The sequence below is a fragment of the Lemur catta genome, chromosome 7, assembly GCF_020740605.2.
Source record: "Lemur catta isolate mLemCat1 chromosome 7, mLemCat1.pri, whole genome shotgun sequence".
Lineage (NCBI taxonomy): Eukaryota > Metazoa > Chordata > Mammalia > Primates > Lemuridae > Lemur > Lemur catta.
Window position 1 is genome coordinate 55,933,945 of NC_059134.1, and position 16,127 is coordinate 55,950,071.

The following is a 16,127-nucleotide window of genomic DNA, read 5'->3' on the forward strand; positions in this document are numbered from 1 at the left end:
CACTTGGATTCATCCACTGTTCCTATTTTGCCGTATTTGTTTTTCTTCTTCCTCTCTTCTTTCATGTACATGCACACTTTCCTTCTGAACCATGGGAAAGTAAGATCCAGATGTCATGAATGGTATCTTTTTAAAAAATGACATTTTTTTAATTGGTTATGCCTGGTGTAGAGAAACACTGTTGGTTTTTGCCTGTTGATTTTAAATCTGGCAACCTTGTTACAAGGCTTCTGACATTTTTTTAAACCACAATGGCAATTAGAATTACATTTTATATCATGATCCTATATTTTTTTTTTTTTTTTGAGACAGAGTCTTGCTTTGCTGCCCCAGCTACAGTGCAGTGGTGTCAGCCTAGCTCACAGCAACTTTAAACTCCTGGGCTCAAGCAATCCTCCTGCCTCAGCCTCCTGAGTAGCTGGGACTACAGGTGTGTGCCACCACGCCTGGCTAATTTTTTCTAATTTTAGTAGAGACGGGGTCTCACTCTTGCTTAGGCTGGTCTCGAACTCCTGAGCTCAAGTGATCCAGAGTGTTAGGATTACAAGTGCGAGCCACTGCGCCTGGCCTATCGACACTTTAAAAAATGACTTTTCCTGACTGCTTGTTACTACTATATAGAATTGAATTGATTTTTGCACATTTTCTCAATCTATCTGGAAAACTTGATACTTTTTTTCTCTTTCTCTTTCCTTCCTAACTTCCCTTTCCTTTTCTTTCTCCCTAGAATTTACACATCAAAATGCACATTATTGTATGTTAAAGTATTTTTCTTTTATTTATATTTTATGCTACAATTAAAGCATTATATTGGCTTTTTGAAGGTAGTTTGTGGACAGATTATATTATCTAAGAATTCCATTTCAGGATGGGGAGGGTGACATTAAGTTATTAAAGAAAGGGAAGTTGCATCTCATAGGGTTGTAAACTTCTGAGGTTTTGAAAATTTTATTTCTTTTTTTCCAATCATTATGTTTTCGTATCTTATCTTGCTTTGCTCTCAAGTTCTGAACAATGTGGAACAAAAGTGGTGATAATGAGCACATCTCATCTTGTTCCTAACCTCAAACGAAATGCTTCCAAATGCTTTCACCTTTTACTAACATTTTCTTTAAAATGATGAACGGATGTTGAATTTTATCGAACCTTTTTCCCACTGTATCTGAGAGGCTTGTGTATCTCTTGATGTACAACATTGATTGACCTTCCTGCTTTATTCATATGTTTTGATTGTCTTCTAATGTTAAACTCATCTCGAATTTCTGGGATAAGCCCGTCTGGGTTCTGATAAATTCTTTTTACCTGTCACTGCAAATGTCTGCTAGCATTTTTGTGTAGGATTTTTGCATCTAGGTTCATGAGACAGGCGCATCATTTCCCCTGTTCGTGGGGTCCTTGGGAGGTTTGAACATCAAAGTCATGCTGGCCTCACGAAGGGAGTCGGGGGCACTGGCTCGCGGGGATGCGGGGACGCGGGATCAGGGGTCCAGGGTGCGGGGTGCAGGGCGGGAGAGCCGCGTGCGAGGCGCGCCCTCTGGCGGCCGTGGGGGGCTCATCAGCCGAGGAGCGGATCGGCGCGCGCCTTGCCATGGCCGCGCCGGTGACCCGCCAGGTGGCACCAAATGGTGCCAGGGCTGCGCGCGCTGAACGGCCTTCCCTGGGCCTGGACACGCGAGCAACCCATCTTCAAAGCGGAGTTCCCAGGACCCAGAGTCATTCAGCAGATCCATAACTGCGGCTTCCCGACCTTTCTGAGCTGTGAAGTTCCTGAATCTTAATCTCTTTTCCAGTAAAATGGGGATAATTCACCTGCTTGTCAGGGAAATGGAAGTTAAAGCCCTTTCCTGAGTGCTTTTGTGACACAGTAAATTGCATCAAAGCACAATTCAGATTTTCCAGGGGACACCTCCACATTCTGGCCTCAGCGTTCTTGTTTTCTTGTCTCTGGTAAGCACTTGACAAATGGCAGCTAGGGGCAGGGAATTCAGGATTAATGATGTTTAATTATCCAGAATGAAAGTCCACACTGGGGAGGTCTGTATGAAGGAAGCACATTTGTTCATCTATTCATTTTTGTTCATTGTATCATTATTATTCATTTATTCTACATATGTTTATCAGGCACTGTGGTAGGCACAATAATGGCCACCAAAGTGGTCCGCATCCTCATCCCTGGAACCTCTGAAGACGTTAGGTTCCACGACAGAGGGAAATAAGGTTGCAGATGGAACGAAGGTTGCTAATCAGCTGACTTTAAGATGGGAAGGTAATCCTGGACTACCCAGGTGGGCCCAAGGTAATCACTGGTCCTTAGAAGTTGAAGGGGAAGGTAGAAGAGTCCGGGATTTGGCTATGGAAGCAAGGCACAGAGAGACGCAACATTGCTGGTCTTGACGGGGCCTCTAGAAGCCGGAAAGGGCAAAGAAATGGATTCTCCTTTGGAGCCTCCAGTAAGGAACGAAGTCCTGCCAACACCTTGATTTTAACCCAGTGAAACCAGTGTTAGATGATGGAGCTGTAGGTTAAAAAATGGGTGTGGTTTTAAATCACCAACTTTCTAGGAATTTGTTACAGCAGCAATAGCAAACTAATAGTGTCCTTACAGATACATCCCACACCATTGGGACAGATGGGCCCTCACTCACTCATTCATTTGCCCCTAAAGCATTTAGGAGTATTTGCTATGGCCTGCTCAGAAGGAAGGCCAGCAAGGGACAAGTGGCTGTGGCTACTCGGGGTCCACGGCTAGGGCTGCAGAGAGGTCCATTAGATGGTTCTGCTGCCTCCTGCTTCCTTCCACCTCCCAGAGTTGACAGTAAGCATTCAGTATGACAATGTCCTCCCATGTGGTTTACAGAGGATTCCATGGTCCCCGGCACAGATCAATCATCACTGTGGGAAGAGTGGCTCAGAGAGGTGAGATGGCCTCTCAAGTCCCCAGGGTGGGAGTGACGGGACTTGCCAGTGGTTCCTTCTGAGTAAACCTGTGCCAGCCCTGATGTAAACCAGACATGGCCCCGCAATCTGGGAGCAGCCACTCTAGTTGGGGAGAAACAAGGGATCAGAGTGGACACATTAGGTTACTTAAGTGCTATGGCCTGAATGTTTATGCTTCCCAAAATTCATATGTTGAAATCCTATCCCTCAAGGTGATTGGCTCATGAGGGCAGAACCCTCATGAATGGGATTAGTGCCCTTACAAAAGAGGCCCTCGGGACTTGGCACGGTGGCTCACACCTGTAATTCCAGCACTTTGGGAGGCTGAGGCCGGAGGATTGCTTGCGACCAGGAGTTGGAGACCAGCCTGGGCAACCTAGCAAGACCCCCATCTCTACAAAAAATTTAAAAAATTAGCTGGGCATGGTAGTGCCTGTAGTCACCTGTAGGACTATAGCCCCAGGTACTCAGGAGGCTGAGGTGGGAGGATCATTGGAACTTAGGAGTTCGAGGCTGCAGTGAGCTATGATTATGCCACTGCATTCCAGTCTGGGTGCCAGAGATCCCATCTCTTAAAAAAAAAGAAGAAGCCGCCGCCCTTGGGAGCTCACTTGCCCTTTCCACCATGTGAAGACACAGCTAGAAGGTGGTGAGGAATGGGACCTTGCCAGACACGGAATCTGCTGGGACCTTGACCTTGGACTTCCCAGCCTCCAGAACTGTGAGAAATAAATGTTTATTGTTTATAACCTGCCCAGTTTATGGTATTTTTATTGTATCAGCCCAAACTGACTAAGACGCCAGGAGGGCAAGGCTGCTATAACAAAGAAACAGAGGCTCAAAAAACATAAAAGTTTACTATCCTCCCGAGTAGTCTGAGCTGAGCATTCCAAGTCAACCCCGGGTCAGCTCTGCCCTGTGCAGAAACTCAGAAACCCCAGTTTCCTGCTCTCCTCTAGGCCAGTGGTTCTCACCAGGATGAATTTGGCAATGCCTCGAAATGCTTTTGGGTGTCATTCTTTGGGGTGTGACACTCGTATCTAGTGGGTAGAGGACAGGGATGCTGCTAAACATTCCACAATGCACAGGACAGCCCCCACAACAAAGCACTGCCCCATCCAAAATGTCCATAGTTGGGAAGCCCTGGCTTAGGCCTGGAGAGTTGTCCTCACCTGCAAAGTCGGAGCTGGGTCACAAGCGCATCCACGTTCCAGCCCAGGGGAAGGAGGAAGTGAGCACAGGTGGGCCTGGGCCCAGGAGTGGTCCTCCTCACGTCCACTCCAGTCCACTGGAGACAGCCCCCTGACATGGCCATAGCTAACTGCGGGGCGGGGCGGGGCGGGGCGGGCGAGGCTGGCGATGTAGTCTAGGTGCGTGCTCAGAAGGTGGGGAGTAGCAGATTTGGTGGCCAGCCAGCAGCCTCCATCACAGGCATCCCAACTGATACAAGAGACAAGAACAGTGGTGGTGGTTGGGGGACATTTAGGTAACCAGATCAGAGCTTGTGCAAAGACGCGGAGGCAGGAGAGAGCCCAACAAAGCAGGAATGCTTCAGGTGGTTGGCCTGGGTGGAGTCCGACAGTGGGGAGGGATGGCGAGGACGAGGATGGAGAGGCGGGTAAAAGCCAGGCTGCACGAAGCTCAAGTGCTGCCTGAGGAGTTTGGCCTTTGTCCGGAAGGCAGGGAAAGGCATTTGCTCAGTCTCCTGACTCCTTGCCCAGCCTCCTTCCTCCTTGAAGTTGAGACCCTCTCATCTGTCTTGCATGGTCGGGACCTTGGTCACACACATTTCTGCCTGCCCTTAAGCTGCTTCCTTGATTTCCTACTTTGCCAAGATGACTGGCAGCTGCTGGAGGTCAGTCTGGTCCTCAGAGCCCCAGTCAGTGTCCACTGCAGACGCTCCAGCCACCCCTGACACTCCCTGACCATTGTCCACCACAGTCTCAGATCCCCCCACGTCCAGACACAGCTCCACACGCTGGCCTCCACAGGCTTCCCGGCACTGTCCTCCACATCCCCGCCAGCCCCCACCTTGGTTCTCCAAGGCTGACTGCCACCGAGGCCCAGACCCTGCAGGGAGCCTGTCTTTGCTGCCTGGGAGTGGGTGCTGGCCGGCAGGTGTGCATGGGCAGGACCCAAACAGCCACTAGCTTTGGTCAGGGTGAGTGTAGAGGGGACTGCAAATGGTGTGTTGTCCGCGAATGCCCACGTGGCCCTGGATTAGTCACTGTCCTGACCGGGGCTCAGGTTTCCACTTGGCACAGTGTGGATTTTGACCTCACAGGGGTCCCGTGGGCAGTGGTGGGAGGAAGGCTGCCAGATGCCCCTCCGTCCCAAGTGACGGCTGTCTTCTGGGAGGGGATCCATCTGATGACTGTCAGCCCAGCCCCGGCTCCAGCGTTTGTAGAGGAAACCATGGAAACGGCAACTCGTATTTGTACCGCACTTGCTCCACTGCACAGTGACTGCAGCGAGGGAGCTAAGTGTCCCGGCTTGTAAAGGGGGCATTGGAGCTGGGTCTGCCAGGAGGAACAGGCCTGCCTAGCTCAGTGGCCCTCAAGCCTCGCTGCACATTAGAATTCCCTGCCCTCAAGCCTCGCTGCACATTAGAATTCCCTGAGGAATTTTAAAAATACCTGCATGTCTGGGGCTACCCGGACCTATAAAACCAAAACCTCCAGCGATGGGCCAGTACGTAGGTAGTTCCCACCCCCCCCACCCCCACCCCGCCGGCTGATTTCAATGCGCAGCCAGGGTTCAGATGCACATAGCTGGGTGGCAGGACAGAAGGTACCCAGAGCAGGACAGAGGCGTTCTCAGCACGGAAACCCTCACGTGGTGCGGCCTGGGGGCTGAGGCCGCTCATCCACCCAGCAGCCCACCCGGCCTCAGGAGACCCTGTGTCTCTGGCCACAGCTCAGTGCGGGGTTGTGCAGCGCCTTCCACATGAGCAGCATCTCGTAGGGCGCGAAGCGGTGCACAAGCAGCAGGTCGCGGTACATGCAGGGGTCGAAGGAGGGCTGCTGGGCGCCGGGCAGCTGCACGCCGAAGGGCCGGATGCCTTCGTGGCCGCTGGGCGCCAGGCCGGCGCGCTCCAGACACATGCCCATGTAGGCGTCGTCGATGGGGAAGAGCGGCGTGTGCTGGGAGGCCGTGCGCAGGGCGCGGGCCGTGGCGCTGGACAGGAGGAAGCCGCCCCCGCTGCAGTACACCGGGTAGGCCCGTCCCGGGAAGAGCTGCGGCGGCACGAAGTACTTGCTCCGGCTGTCACGGATGGGCACGGAGCCGTGCATGAGCTGCCCGGTGAAGAGGTGGCGGTCGGGCGGCTGCGCCTGCAGGAAGCCGACCACGTTGGCGGTGTGCACGAAGACGTCGTCGTCGCCGCTGAGCAGGAAGCGCGCGTGCGGGCAGCGCGCCGCCAGCCAGTCGAGCAGGAGCACGTGCTTGAGCGTGAGGTTGAGGAAGGTGTCGGCGAAGGCCCACTGCAGCACGTCGCCGTGCTCGCGCGCCTCCAGCCCCACCAGCGCCGCCAGCCGCTCGGCGCGCGCCGCGTCCTCGGGCGCCGCGGTGCCCAGCAGGAAGAGGCGGCGCACGGGCCGCCCGCCGTAGCTGCGCTCCTGCCCCCACGTGCGCCGGATGAGCTCGCGTCGCTCGTAGTGCGCGGGCGACGACTTCACGGCCAGCAGCAGGAAGACGCCGCGGCCGCCCGCGCACTTGGCCGGCGCGTCCCAGAGCAGCGGGAAGTGGCGGCAGTGGCGGTAGCGCAGGAAGTCTTGGATCCGCGCGGGCAGCCGCTGGAAGTCGGCCACGGCGTTCGCCGAGGTGTTGGCTGCACACTGGGGTCCCGGGTAGAGCACCACGGGCTGCGTGGCGGCCGCGGGCGCACCGGTAGGGCCGTCCCGCCTCTCCTCCTGCTGCTGGGACCTCGGGGCTTGGAGGAGCCACTGCTGCAGTGCCAAGAAGCTCATGCCCACCAGAAGGCAGGCCAGAGTCTTGAGGTTTATGGACCTGCGGTAGGGAAAAGCCATCTGTGGGGGAAAGTGACGTAGAGGTGAGCCAGGAGTCCTCTTTGACATCAGCGGGACGCTACCCTTCCCTCATCACGCCTCTCCCAGAACCCAGCCCCAGCCCCTTCTCAACTTTGCTGTTAAGAGGTAAAAAGGAACCAAAATTCAAGATCACACTGAAGCATGTCAGACCTCCCACAGTCCGGACTGTTCCTCTGACCTTCGGATATGCATCTCATTGCCTCCAGACACCACTCCCCAGCCCGCATGTCACCTAGGACCGGCACCCATCATGGCCAAAGTCCAAGTCACTGTCTTCCGGTGAACCCATATCTTCCTTTTCCCACCCGATAAATGCAACTGAAGTTCACCCAGTTGCCCCACCCAGAAGCCCCAACTCTCTCTCCCGCCCTCCTGGGCTTGTATCCACCTCCACATCTTATTTGTTCCCTCTTCTCCTTCTCTGCCTAGCCTGGATCCTCTCTGATCTATATTCCCCTACAGTCTAGGAAGCATGAGGTGACAGCACTGCACTGAGAGCCATGTCGACATTCCGGCTTCACCCCTCCCAACTGCACTGTCTGAACAAGTCAATTCAGTTGTCTGGGTCTGAGTGTTCTCATCTGTAACAAAGGGTTAGTAAATTCCTACTCTGCAGGGGTGTTCTGAGCATTACATGAGTGTGAATTGGCCAGTGAATGAATGAAACAAATATTATGACCTTCCTGGCATCCTCTAGTTCCACTTAATTCTACTGCTGGTATTGTTTGCCGTTCTGCAAATATGCAAGGTCGGGCCCTCTCCTGTATGTAGCCTGCCTAGGTGCACCTCAAGCCTGGCTTTCATGAAGACCTCCCAGGACAAATCCCAGATCAAAACCACCTTTCCCGTATTTAACTGTGCCCTGCTAAATTCAGTCACATCAGGTCCTGCATCTCAAACCACTCCCTTCTTAAAACAGACTCCACACTCTCCTGGCTTTCTTCCTTCATCTTTGACTACATCTCTCAGTTCTCTTTGCTCGATTCCCCCTGATAACCTTAAATAATGGAAAGTAGGTGGGACATGGTGGCTCATGCCTGTAATCCTAGCATTCTGGGAGGCTGAGGCAGGAAGATCACCAGCGTTTGTAGAGGAAACCATGGAAACAGCAACTCGTATTTGTACCGCACTTGCTCAGGAGTTTGAGTCTAGACTGAGCAAGAGCGAGACCCCGTCTCTACTAAAAATAGAAAAAAAATCAGCCGGGCATGATGGTGTGTGCCTGTAGTCCCAGCTACTCGGGAGGCTGAGGCAAGAGGATCTCCTGAGCCCAGGAGTTTGAGGTTGTGGTGACCTAGGCTGATACCATGGCACTCTAGCCTGGGGTGACACAGTGAGATTCTATCTTAAAAAAAAAAAAAAAAAAAAAAAGTGGAAAGTCTCCAGGGTTCTTTCTTAGACACTCATTTCACCATTGTCCAAAATGGTCTCCTTCACCATTAGGGCATCCAAGCTCCAGAGCCACATGTCCAACCAGCCACCTGTTACTTAACAGCTCATTGTGGCTGTCCACAGACACCTGGGATGAACCTGAACTCTCTTCCTCCTCAGATCTGCCCCAGAGTGCCACTGTCCCCAAGGTAGGAAGAGGTTTGGTAGTCAGAGGCTGTGCCTTGGCTCATGGCCTCAAGCCATCCTCCCACCTGGGTCTCCCAGAGTGCTAGGATTACAGGTGTGAGCCACCACGCCTGGCCACAATAAATTTTGTCTTCAATGAATAAAAATAGAATTTGGAGTCTGAATAATGGGGCCTCAGTCCCAGCTCCTTTCATTAGTCAACCCCCTAGGTTTTAGTTTCCTCATCTGAAAAATAAAGTTATAACACCACTTCTCAATGAGATAAGAAAATAATTTTGTTAATGCTAATGTGCCGTATCAATCTAGTTTAAAAAAATTAAAAAACATTCCTCCCTCCAAATCATTTCTAGAAAGAAAAATAATCTGTCTTAATGCAACAATAAATCTTGCTTCAAAGAAACTTGCATTTACGTTGATACAACTGAACCTGGATCAACTTTTGATATAAAAATACGGAAAGGGTGTTGGGCCAGGCCCTGTTGCTGAGGCGGCACTAGCTTGCTCTGCTCTCTTCTTGGATGTGGCACTGCGCAGCCCGGGGGCTTTCACTGGCTGTGAAACCTTGGGCATTCTCTCTGTGGTTCTTTTTGCTGGGTGCCCCCGTTTCTCAAAACACTCCTCTAGGCGCCCTGGAGCCCCTGCACCTTAAGTTTTCCCAGCCTCTGCTGGCCCTGATCCCTTGTCTCTCAGGTCTCAGCTCAAGCGCCACTTCTTCTAGGTCATCCCCTGGTAAGTCCAGGTCAATAGAACCTGTCTCCGTGCTGATGCCACGACTGCAGCCTAGCAAAGTTGGTAAAAGAGGACAGCTCTGCCACTTATTCAACCCTTTTGAATCTTAGGTTCCTTGTTTTTGGGACTTTGGGCAACTTATTTGTATCAGTGTCTCAGGATTATAAGAGTTAATTCGTGTAAGGCACTTAGAACTGTGCCTGGCATGAAGTAATTACCATAGTGACGTTAGCAATTAGCTAATACAGGATGTCATCTTTGTATGGATTAAGTCTGGCCTTCTCACACAGTATGGTATAAAGTTCCTTTGTGATCCTCTAATTGCTAGTCTTTCTGTTTACTGTTCCACACGTATTAACGTACCCGTTTATTGCTTGCCTTTCCAATGCTATTTACTCTGCCTACAATACCCCACCCCCACCCCGGCCCCAACTTCTTTACTACTTTTCCCAGGAACTACTTTGGTTATTCCCTTCTCTGGTTCAACACCAAGACAGGGATGGCTGGAACACAGATCCCTGGGTCACCCACCAGCCCCTACCACCTCACAGTATTCCTGGGGGAATATATGCACAGCAGATATGGCAGGCGAGGGAACCTTTTATTACTTGTTAGTGCTTTGGCCCCAGCCCCCATTGTGAAGCCCTAACCCCTGGGGCTACACTGGACCTGTGTAGTAAGGGCAACTTTTGTCCTGGTTCCTTTCCCCTGGTCTCCCTCTGCTTCTTGCTTGGCACTCCAATGAGAGGAAGAAAATGCACCTCCCTCCCAAAAGGAAGAAGCCCAGCCCCCATCTTACCTCAAGTGCCTGAGACAGAAGAAACAGGAGCCATCCCCAGACTGGGACCAACCTCTAACCTCTTTGTTTCACACACTGAGGTTCCACACCCAGGACTGTGGCTTAGTTCAATATTCTTGCATCTGACCAATCCATGACATCCTTAGGGGTGGGGTGAAGAGTAGGAGGGCAGGTGCAAGCTTCCTTAGCCAACAGTGACTGCCTGTTTACACTTTAAGATTCAGCTCACATGTCCTTAATGCATGTATCAAAGGAATCTTCTTGGAGGAGGATGTCTTCAATGTAATGTTGTACCCGTGCTCCTGGAGAAGGTGGATGTCATTAAGACCTTGTCTGCAAAGATTGTGTGTGATATGTGATGACAAACCTCATGTGGCGGTCCCCTATCAGTAGCCTGGAAAGATGCATTGTGTCCCCTCAGAGGTGGAGGCCAACTGCAGCTGAGGGGCTGTTGGAACAGGCACTGAACAGAATGGGGTTAGCCAAATCTATAAGAGCAAAATATTTACCAGTCATTGATTGAATAAAAGTATAATTTTTAATAATATTAGGCATTAGGTATGAAGCCCTAGTGGATGGAAGACCACAGTGTTAGGGTTGCAGTAATCTATCATAGGGTACCCTTTATATATGTATATGTATATATATATATATATATATATTTATTTATTTATTTTTTTGAGACAGAGTCTCACTTTGTTGCCCGGACTAGAGTGAGTGCCGTGGCGTCAGCCTAGCTCACAGCAACCTCAAACTCATGGGCTTAAGCGATTCTACTGCCTCAGCCTCCCGAGTAGCTGGGACTACACGCATGCGCCACCATGCCTGGCTAATTTTTTCTATATATATTTTTAGCTGTCCAGATAATTTTTATTTCTATTTTTAGTAGAGACAGGGTCTCGCTCAGGCTGGTCTCGAACTCCTGACCTCGAGTGATCCACCCCCCTTGGCCTCCCCGAGGGCTAGGATTACAGGCGTGAGCCACCTCGCCCGGCCCCCTTTATATATTTTTTTTCCAGATTTGAGAACAGGCAAAATTGGGCTATTAAATCAAGAAGCAGTGGGGATAATATCCCCCTTTAACTTAAGTTTTATATATTATAATAAGTTTTAATCTTGAAGGCCCTGCTTTAACTTATATTGGAACATATTAACTATTTTAACTAGGGGTTCATGGAGTCCCATTTTATCAAGCCAATCTGTAAGTGATGAAGGGTTACTTTAATTTTAATTTATTATTTGTTAGATCATCTATGCCCAATATAGAATATTTTACAGCAATGGGTATGTGACTATGGGAAATTTAGGCAAGGCTATAGTTAAAGTTGAGGCATACACATTTAAAAAAGTTTGTGTTTGGTTACTTTCTCAAGATTGTAGGGGCACAGTTTTTAAATCAGTGGGATCCCCAGGTACAATTATAATTTGAACCACAGTATTGATTAAGTTTTGTCAATTAGTACATTTTAACAAATGTTAAGGTAGAACCTATAGCCGGGCACAGTGGCTCACTCACTGCTGGGGCACTTTGCAGGGCTGAGGTGGGAGGATCACTAGAGGTCAGGAGTTTAAGACTAGCCTGGGAAAGATAGTGGGAATCCATCTCTAAAAAAAAAAAAAAAAAAAAAAATTAGCCAGGTGTGGTGGCACATGCCTGTAGTCCCAGCTACTCAGGAAGCGGAGACAAGAGGATCGCTTGAACCCAGGAGTTTGAAGTTATAGCAGTGAGCTATGATCACACTACTGCACTGCAGCCCGGGTGACTGGGTGGCAGAGTGAGATCCTGTCTCAAGGGGAAAAAAAAAGTTAGAACCTATGTTGTAGAGGCACAAAGGCCAACAAAGTGCTCTTTTTAATCTGTTATAGAAATTCTTCAGTATATAATATATAAATTAGTATATGAATTTTGAATTTCCAGTTGAATCAAATTATTAAAAATGACATACACAATTTATCTATTTATTATATAATTTAATTATATGTATTAAAATAGTGTATATAATTTATTTACCTTTTATTCTCCCTTGTATCTAGGACTTTTTCATAAATCAGTAAATGATCTAGGGCTAGCATTATGTTTGCTAGATTCGGCATTTGCTCAGTCTTTAGAGTTTTAAGTTCCTCTTTTTTTTCCTTGAATTTGAAGACATCTAAAGTGACAGTCTTCCCCCTCCCCCCTTTTTTTTGGTTTTAGGCTAGTCTCTAATTGATAAGAGGAAAAGAGGGAAGAGGAAAGGGGCCCAGTGCCTCTAGGCAGTAGCCTCTCTCTCTGGAATGGCCCCTACTGCAAGATAATCAGTCTGGTTTTCCGTTTTTGTTTTTCTTTTAAGTAAAATATTTAGAATGGTTTGCATTTCTAGATAGCTAAATACATACATACACACACACACACACAGAGGCTGTCCAGAAAGTATTCTGAGGCTGTCCAGAAAGTATTCAGCCATTGTTCATATAACAAGAATGGTTACATGGCTGGATATTTTCCAACTTTCCAGATAGCCCTGTATGTATCTTTTTTCCCCTTTCTGAATCTTTACTTGACAAGCTCCTGGTGGTATCAAGTAGCCCCCTGTTGTTTTGACCTTACAAACTGTTACAGGGGGAAAAAATTGGGGGCTGGCCTCTGTGCATACCAGCTTTGCTGGCAGCCACTTTCCTTTCCAGGGTATCCTAATGGACCTCTGAGGGGTAGGAGTGGAGGTAGGGGCGAGGAGTGAGGAGCAATGGGAACAAGGAATGCAGCAACAAAGGAGGCACTTGCCCCAGCAGCATGTACTCTTGTGCGGCACCACGTGGACTCAGGTGAAGTTACCCTGCCATGGGTTAGGGCTAGGCACTCTGACCCTTTCCCCTGGCTGCACTCATAGACATGACGAGCCCAGTGTTGTATGACTGTTACTAAGGGGGAATTGCTGCTCCCCTGGAGCCTGGTAACACGCATCTCTATCCCCAGTGAGATGGAGGCAGAGGTCTGCTGTCCTGGCCGGCTCACTCTGGCTGGACATCATTTATAGCCAACAAAGTCTTGGCCACTGTTGAGACCCCAGGTCACCAGAACGGTATACCTGGCTCAAGGGCCAACACATCCTCAAATAGTGGCCCACAGCTTAGGGTCCTTGCAATCCCAGGAAGGGCAGCTCAGAGATCATCTACAGCCCCAATAATTTCAGGTGACTCCCCAAGGCAACACTTAAAACAGCTGTAAGCAGTGGCACAAAGCAGTGTGAACCAACGCCAGCAGGCACCAGTGCTGTCCCAGACTGGGTTAGCTGTCTGGGACACAAAGTTAGTAAGCCATTCACAGCAGACAGACATTGAGATTGTGTCCAAGCCACAACCTCATTCCTGCCAGCTACACTAATTGTTTGCAATGAAACTGTTTTGAGTTTCTCTATCAACTTAGCTGGTGGCTGCTGGAGACAATAGCAATGGGATAAGCTGATAAAGAAACTCAGGTTTCCTTCAGAACAGCCTCCTCACAGCTTGGTGACTTAGTGGATTTTCTATGAGAATGTTCACCCCTCAGGCTCCTTGTCCTTCTTAATAATTTTAGAGGGGCCTTGGGGAGGGTCTGGATGAGAGAAGAGGGGTAAGGATGATGGGGGAAGAGAATGGTGGGAGGAAGGGGGAAAGAAGGGGAGGGGCAGAGTGTAGGTTTTAGCTGGGGATGGTGAGATGTGTCTAGAGGATGCGGGAAGCCAAAAGACTCACTGGCATATGTCTTCTGGGAAATCTGGAAATGAATTGAAGCAGGGAGAAAGTTAAAAGAGGGTAAGATTATTGGAGTAAAATGAACAGACATTCAGCCAGAGAGCTATCACCTCTCTAGTTAGTGAGATGTACATAGTGGGTATGTGTGGCACCATGGCTTTGGAAAGGTGTGTTCTGTTCAGAGGTGGAATTAGGGCATCCTAACTCCTTTATAATCGATGGGTGTTTCAATCTAGTGCAAAAAGTCTCAGTTCAGTGCCTGTTCTACCACACCCTAGTGGGAAACACTGGGGTGGGATAAGGCAGAAGAATCTGTCTCCACCTCCAAGACAAAAAGGTTCTGTAGGCACAGGCCAGCACCTGACGACCAGGGAGGAGGAAGAGGAAGGTTGGATGGTCCCTTGTTCCAGGTTGTCCTGCTCAGTGAGAGATCGGGAAAAGGGCTGACTCTTCCCATTTGTACAGTTTTGAGGTGCCCCTGGCAGGCCCAGGCCAGGTACTCTTGGAAGGATATTGTTCAGAAACTATTATAATTAGATTTCCTCTTCACCATAGTGCTAATCCTTAAGACAATCCTTCGTTTTACAGATGTAGAATCCAAAATTTAGTTAAGTGACTTGGCCATAACCACACAGCTTTTCAGTGGAGGGCCAGGATCCTGAAGCTAGGTTTTCAGACACCCAAAGAGGAAATAACACATCTAAGGGTGAGTAACCTGTCAGGATTAATGCCAGTGGGTTCCACCTTGGAGGCTGCTGGCTCAATGCAGTGTCACGGCAGCGTTACTTCCCCATGCCCTTCATGCACATAGCTAACTCTGCTGATAGCCACAGCTGTACCCAGCCCAGCCACTGGCATCCACAGACCCTGACCAACTAGACCCCAGGCCATCACCCACGCTTCCTTTCCAAGAAACTGATGATTCTCTTTGGTTTGAGGTGACTTTGTTTTTCAGAATGCCTCTACCTAAACCTTAAATGGTTTGGTTTCTAGGACTCAGTCTGAGACCCTCTTTTCTTCCGTGATCTCCTTCACTCCCATTTCAATTAATATGTCCATGATTCTTAAATTTGTATCTTCAGCCCAGATCTTCAGATCCACATTGTCCTTAAGATGTCTCACACAGACGACAAACTCAACGAATCTCAAACTTACTCTATCTCCAAATCTTCTTCGCATATAACTCTGATACATTTGAATTTCTATCTCCATTGCCACTATCCACCATCATCTCTCACTCAGACTACACTGTCCCTCTCTGGTATCCCTGTATCTACACTGGCTTCTTTTAATCCATTCTCCACCATTTCCAGAGTTTCCCCAATTCAAATTCTTAGGATGGCAATTCCTGCGTCTTTCCAGACACTCACCTCTTGCTCTCCCTGCTTTTAACTGCATTTTCCCCTTCTTCATACCTCTCCTCCTTCAGGTCTTGACGTGGATGTTCATCTTCAATGTCTTCCCTACTCCAGCTCCCTGGCGTAAACTCCAAGAGCTCTCTATGCCCTTCCTCATGACACTCATCCCAAATGTAATTGGCACAATTATTTGTTAGACACTAGATTGTAAGTGCCATGAGGGCAGGTCTGTTTTGTTCTCCTAGCAACTAAAACAGACACAGCATCCCAGTTCGTTGACTGGATGGCACAGTGCCATATGGTCCCCACATAGTAAGGCTCAGGAAATGAATCTCTTTTCTCTTTTTCTGTTTTTTCCACATTTTGCTTTGAGGATTAAGCCCTACTTTGGGAATAGGCCACCCTACCAAGTGAGACAAGTCCTGCTTTCTCTCACCTAGGCAAACCCATTCTAGGTAGACTGCATTTCAGTCCAGGGCTGAAGAAAGAAAAAAAGAGCTGAAAATGTCACCACCTCAGACCAGGCTAGAGATGACCCCCAGAGTAAGTTTACAAAGTTGGCTAAATCAAATGATGGATGCCTGATGTAAGGGTATGTGTGTGGCAGGGAGCCTTTAGAAAGGTATGTACTGTTCAGGGTGGAATCAAAGCAATCCCAACTTCTTTTCAGTCATCTCCTTCACAAAGCACACCCCAAATTGCTTTGCATATTTCCTTTTGTGTTCTGCCAGAGGTTCATGGTTCACCCCTTGCCAGCATCCATCTGTTGATCCAAGCAAGGCTGCCCCTCCCTGACACACAAAGGAGGGACTAGTTAAAGAATCAACCATATGGTGGGCAATTACTGAAACTACCCATTCCAGCAGGCTTGGCTAAGAAAGCTAACATTTGAAAAGCTGTGGTTTGACAAACTAGGTGAGTTGTGGGGAAATTCCAATTTGTTTTACAAATGGCACTTTGACCATT

General features: G+C 49.1%; 1 protein-coding gene across 1 annotated transcript; it reads right to left on the reverse strand.

Moving 5' to 3' along the window:
- Positions 1-5,687: 5,687 nt before the first annotated feature.
- Positions 5,688-10,385, reverse strand: B3GNT6 (UDP-GlcNAc:betaGal beta-1,3-N-acetylglucosaminyltransferase 6). The gene is made up of 2 exons (XM_045557300.1): positions 10,093-10,385; positions 5,688-6,965 (listed from the first exon to the last, which is right to left on the reverse strand). Exon 2 carries the CDS (start codon positions 6,963-6,965, stop codon positions 5,826-5,828), a length of 1,140 nt encoding a protein of 379 aa, XP_045413256.1. The 5' UTR covers positions 10,093-10,385; the 3' UTR covers positions 5,688-5,825.
- Positions 10,386-16,127: the final 5,742 nt, after the last annotated feature.